Genomic DNA, 4,963 nt, shown 5'->3' on the forward strand with positions numbered 1-4,963 from the left:
GCCTTTGAAATGTTTTTGTATCCATCTCCTGACTTGTGCCTGTACACAACTTTATCCCAGAGATCTTTTGACAGCTTTGCCATCCATAGTTGATTGTTTGCTTCAGTTGCACTACAAAGGACTGAAATGCTCCAGGAAAGCTCTTTTCATGCTGAGCTAATCAAAATGACACAGCTGATCACAGTTGAAAGTCAAATAGCTTTGTGTACCAGTGAGAAGGTGATTAGCAACACCAGATTGAGTTTCTGTGTTTTAATTTTTTTCTGACATGTTGGTGTTATATCTTTCACTTGGATGTTATAAGTTGCACTGAGTAAATACAGCTGGATAAAACAAAAACTGTGTCCGTCTTCATTTCAGGCTGCAAAGCAACAAAATGTGATTGTTTTAAAGAGGGGTGATTCTTTTCTATACCTCTCTATTATCCACATACATACATTTCATGACAGCCATAAATGAGGGTACCTTTTTCACAAAATGCATGTGATTAAAACCAGCAAATTACTACAAACTATTCATTTTCACTGATTTAATTCTTTGATACAGTGTTACACACGTGAAATATTTCATCAATTGTCCACTAACATATTCCTGTTGTTGACATTATAGAAATTATTTGTATTATATTATTTGTATTATTATATGATTTTAATATTATTTTCAGAAACATCTGATGTTTCTTCTTTCTTCATTCCTTCATTCCATTCATGAATATTCACAGCACACAATTTGTCAATATTGAGCTTAATGTGTCAACAGAGAAAAAAATGCTGGTTTTTCGATTTTTAAATTTAATTTGATCCTAATACCTTTCACTCAGAACTGCTATTAGTTTCATTTTTATTGGCTACTGATTGACAATAACAATACAAAATATATTTACATTTAGTCATTTAGCAGACGCTTTTATCCAAAGCGACTTACAAATGAGGACAATAAAAGCAGTCAAAATAAAAGCAGTCATTTACCAGTGCATTATTCTTTTCAAGTAAAAAGCATATACTGAGTCCTCATGATTTGCACTATTAAACTTGCACAGCAGTTGGAAAATGATTAATATCATAAGGCTATGTTTTATAGTTTGCATTTTTCGAATGTGTGCATGTGTTCAAACAGTATGTAGTTGAACCACCTTGTGTCATATAAAAGTAGGATGAAGCAATAAGATTTTGGCCTCATGCCCTCTAGCAAGACACGACAAACAGTATCTTTCCCTTTGAAGCATGACTCTCAGTCTTATCGTATGACACACCTAAAGATGAAATACTGCTCCACACAGACCAAAACTAATACTATAGCAACAGTTTATCGACTTGATCAATTTGTGTTTCATTCAGCTAACCTGACTACAAAGACAAACAACTTCCACATGACAGATAACAGAAGCACCATCCACTTTTAGCTGCACAAATTAGCTGCACAAACACCAGCTGTAGACGACATGCAGGTTTTTAGTGTTTAATGCTTTCTAGCTTTGAATACCCAAACAAATACCTTTGTCATCCTGCTGTAATTTGGACCAGAGCTGCATTTGATTCATTAAGGGTGGTCTGCTGATGTTCACTGATAAACTAAAGTGAGTAACAGAGAGGGATGAGAGAGCAGCACACTCTCATGCTGTTCTATGTGATCACTGACATTAAAGTTTAATACAGTGATGTAACACCTTGTAGAGATCTCTGGGACCTTGTACCCCCTAAATAGGAGACAGCAACGTATCACAGTATATTACAGCCACTTTTCCAATTGTGTTTTTGCTCCAGTGGCTTTATATACTGCACAGTAGTCATTGATTTCAAGAGAAGCGCAACACACTTATTCAACATTCATTTGGTTACTTTAAATGCAAATTTTAGAGCACACAAAGGACACCCACATAATGTGTTAACCATAGGCGGAGCGTGTGTAAGGCCACGGGGACTTGGGGCAAAAATGCCACTAAATTGGACAAAAATGCCCCTGCACAATCAAATTAAATCTATTACGTCTGTTGCTAACAAAGTGAATATGAATAGACAGTGTCGATTGTAGCATTAAATTAATTTCTGCTCATGTTGCACCGTATTTCATTTTAGGCGTTTTTACAGCTTTTAACTAATCACACACAATTCTGTTGAGCTTAGGAATGCAATGGCCAATCAGAGGTGTTCAGATGAGTCATCGTTGAAACAGATCAGTTTTGTTGAGTGCGCGCGCGTTCGCTGACCACCTAAACAAACAAAGCGCAGATGGACGTACAATGTAAGTAAGAGATTCATTTCACAGTGTATACAGTTTCAGTGATTATAACGATAGTTTTGTTTTTTTGAAAGTGCTTAAACTTGCCATAGATCAATGTTAGTGATAATGCCACTTTCTATATATAACTTATTCGCTGTTTGAATAACCGTGGAAAGGAAACGTTACATAATTATCAATTTCTAAAGTTTTTATTAAATTGTAATCACGTTAAATACAAATTCAGTCCCATTAAACATTTTCTTTAGCCTACATGACACCCATGTCTGGTCCTTGCCTAAAAAGACGGGTTTATGATGTTTAATACATTTGGCTGCTTTTAGCCTTACCCTGGAGTTGGTTCACCCTCCGCCTATGGTGTTAACTGATGCTCAATGGGTTGCACAATATAGGTTTGAATTACTTAAAGGGTTAGTTCACCCAAAAATGAAAATTAGCCCACAAATTACTCACCCTCAAGTCATCCTAGGTGTATATGACTTTCTTCTTTCAGATGAATCCAGTCGGAGTTATATTAAAAATTGTCTTTGATCTTTCAAGCTGTTTAATGCCACTCAGCGGGTGTTGCATGCATCAGGCCAAAAGAAGTTAAATAAAAAGCGCCCATCCATAAAAAATGTCTCAAATGACTCCGGGGGGTGAACAAAGGCCTCCTGTAGCGAATCGATGCGTTTTTGTAAGAAAAATATCCATATTCAAAACGTAATAATCACTTTAATGTAGCTTGCGCCAACAGTTGTACACGGAAGCAGCTCCGGGCGGATGACGTATGAGTTCAGCGTTGCGCATGCGCCGGTGAGTCTCGTGAAAACCAACGTTTGTTAACAGGAGCAAAGGAAGCTCGGAGCCGTGTGAGACACTTTTTTTTTTAATGAATGGGCGCTTTTTATTTTATTCTTTTGGACTGATGCATGCAACACCTGCTGAGTGGCATTAAACAGCTTGAAAGATCAAAGACAATTTTTTATATAACTCCGACTGGATTCGTCTGAAAGAAGAAAGTCATATACACCTAGGATGACTTGAGGGTGAGTAATTTGTGGGCTAATTTTCATTTTTGGGTGAACTAACCCTTTAAGAGGAAATGAGCAGTGTTTGTCTGGACTTGACTGTTGTAAAGGTTAACATCTGCCAAAGTCTGCTTTTTCTCCATGAATGACTACAGCATGACATTTTACCGCTCAAATGAATGTTTGCTTTTATAAACATGTCTGTATGCGACACTCATATCATGAACATCGCGTAAGTGAATCTTTTACACAGATGCCACGTACATCCAGTTATCTAATACATACTGAGGGCCAGCTGTTAGTTCTATGACTGGAGATGAGCTGTTGCTATGTTATTGAAGCTATAAGCCATTAAATCTAAATGAGATGCAATAAAAAAAAGAAAAAAAGAGCATACTTTTAAGCAAATCAAGCACATAAAATAAATTTCAGCTTATTCTAATTTTCTTCAGAAATGTGTGTCCTTTCTGAAACAATAACAGTTTGATGGTGTGCTGCTAGTTAGACTAAATGCATTATCTTAAATGGTACATCATGACAGCCCTTAACTATTCAGTTCAATATAAGGCTCGAGCCGTTAGTTTGTTTGCATTCTGTAAATGTTTTGCCCTTGTTGAAGCATGTTCCGTTCAGTTACTCATGCTCACTGATATTTGTCTGCTTTTCTGTTTCAGATTTTTAAATAATAAAATAAATCTCTTACCCAATGATGTAAGCTAGAACACCCATTTGGATGATTCGGCACACAACTGCAACTCTTTTGTTCCTGACCAGAACCTGTCGAGGAGTTTCGTATTCAAAGAAGAAGTTTGAAAACGTTCTCTTTATTTGAGATTTCATTCTTCTCGTTGAAAGAAAAGGAGTACAAAGATGTGTTATATCCTCCTCTCTGTCTTCACAAGGCTCTTGTTCACTGGTAAGATGTCTTGGTAAGCACTGTAAGATGTTTATAGAGTGCTGTAATCTGACTTCCTTGCTTGCCTCAACTTTATCTGTCTCTCTCTCTTTCTTTCTCTCTCTCTTTTAAACCAAACACTTCTCAAAGTAAACCACCCACTTTGCGTTGTCTTCATCCCCCCTCTTGTGACTGTAGCGCAAATACATGTACAGGCGGATAAACTTCTTAAGGGAGGAGTAGCGACTTAGAGTCCAATTGCAAATAAAGGCTTAATGTCCACCGCACATCTGTGACATGCCTGAAACAGCCTTCTCTCTCTCTCTATCAGCACTCTTCTTGCGCTCTTTGGCCACTGCCTTCCTGAATGACTGCTAAAGATAAAACCCAGTGTTCATTTTACTGTATGTTCACATAGTTTCACAGGATGATTCTTATAAATGTATGAAGCACCTCAGTTCCAATTGCTTTATACAGTTATTATGGACCACCATCATACATCAAACATCAAACCAGCCATTCTCTGCTATAGGACAATAAGAATTGTATAAACTTGTTAAATCATCTAAACCAACAACATGTATGTTAGATCCTATACCATCTAAGCTACTAAATGAGGTGCTTCCAGAAGTCATAGATCCTCTTCTTAATATCATTAATTCATCATTGTCACAAGGATTTGTCCCAAAATCCTTCAATCTGGCTGTTATTAAGCCTCTCATTTAAAAAACACAACTTGATCCTGGAGAATTAGTTAATTACAGACCAATCTCAAATCTCCCTTTTCTGTCAAAGATACTTGAAAAGGTGGTCTCCTCAC

General features: G+C 36.9%; 1 protein-coding gene across 5 annotated transcripts in view; it reads right to left on the bottom strand.

Moving 5' to 3' along the window:
• The window catches only part of LOC107748506 (purinergic receptor P2X, ligand-gated ion channel, 1), a 19,024-nt gene extending 14,335 nt beyond the window's left edge, over positions 1-4,689 (bottom strand). The window contains exon 1 of one of the 5 annotated variants that reach the window (XR_001640940.1): positions 3,952-4,687. Coding sequence is in view for 4 of the 5 variants with exons in the window: in XM_016563306.1 (XP_016418792.1) it covers positions 3,952-4,088 (137 nt within the window). In the remaining variant the exon portion in view is untranslated. Of the gene's footprint in view, positions 1-3,951 lie in introns of all 5 variants that reach the window. The other 4 variants (XM_016563306.1, XM_016563305.1, XM_016563302.1 and 1 more) reach the window with 4 other exon arrangements.
• Positions 4,690-4,963: the final 274 nt, after the last annotated feature.

This window comes from Sinocyclocheilus rhinocerous, unplaced genomic scaffold, assembly GCF_001515625.1.
Source record: "Sinocyclocheilus rhinocerous isolate Xijiao unplaced genomic scaffold, SAMN03320098_v1.1 scaffold230, whole genome shotgun sequence".
Lineage (NCBI taxonomy): Eukaryota > Metazoa > Chordata > Actinopteri > Cypriniformes > Cyprinidae > Sinocyclocheilus > Sinocyclocheilus rhinocerous.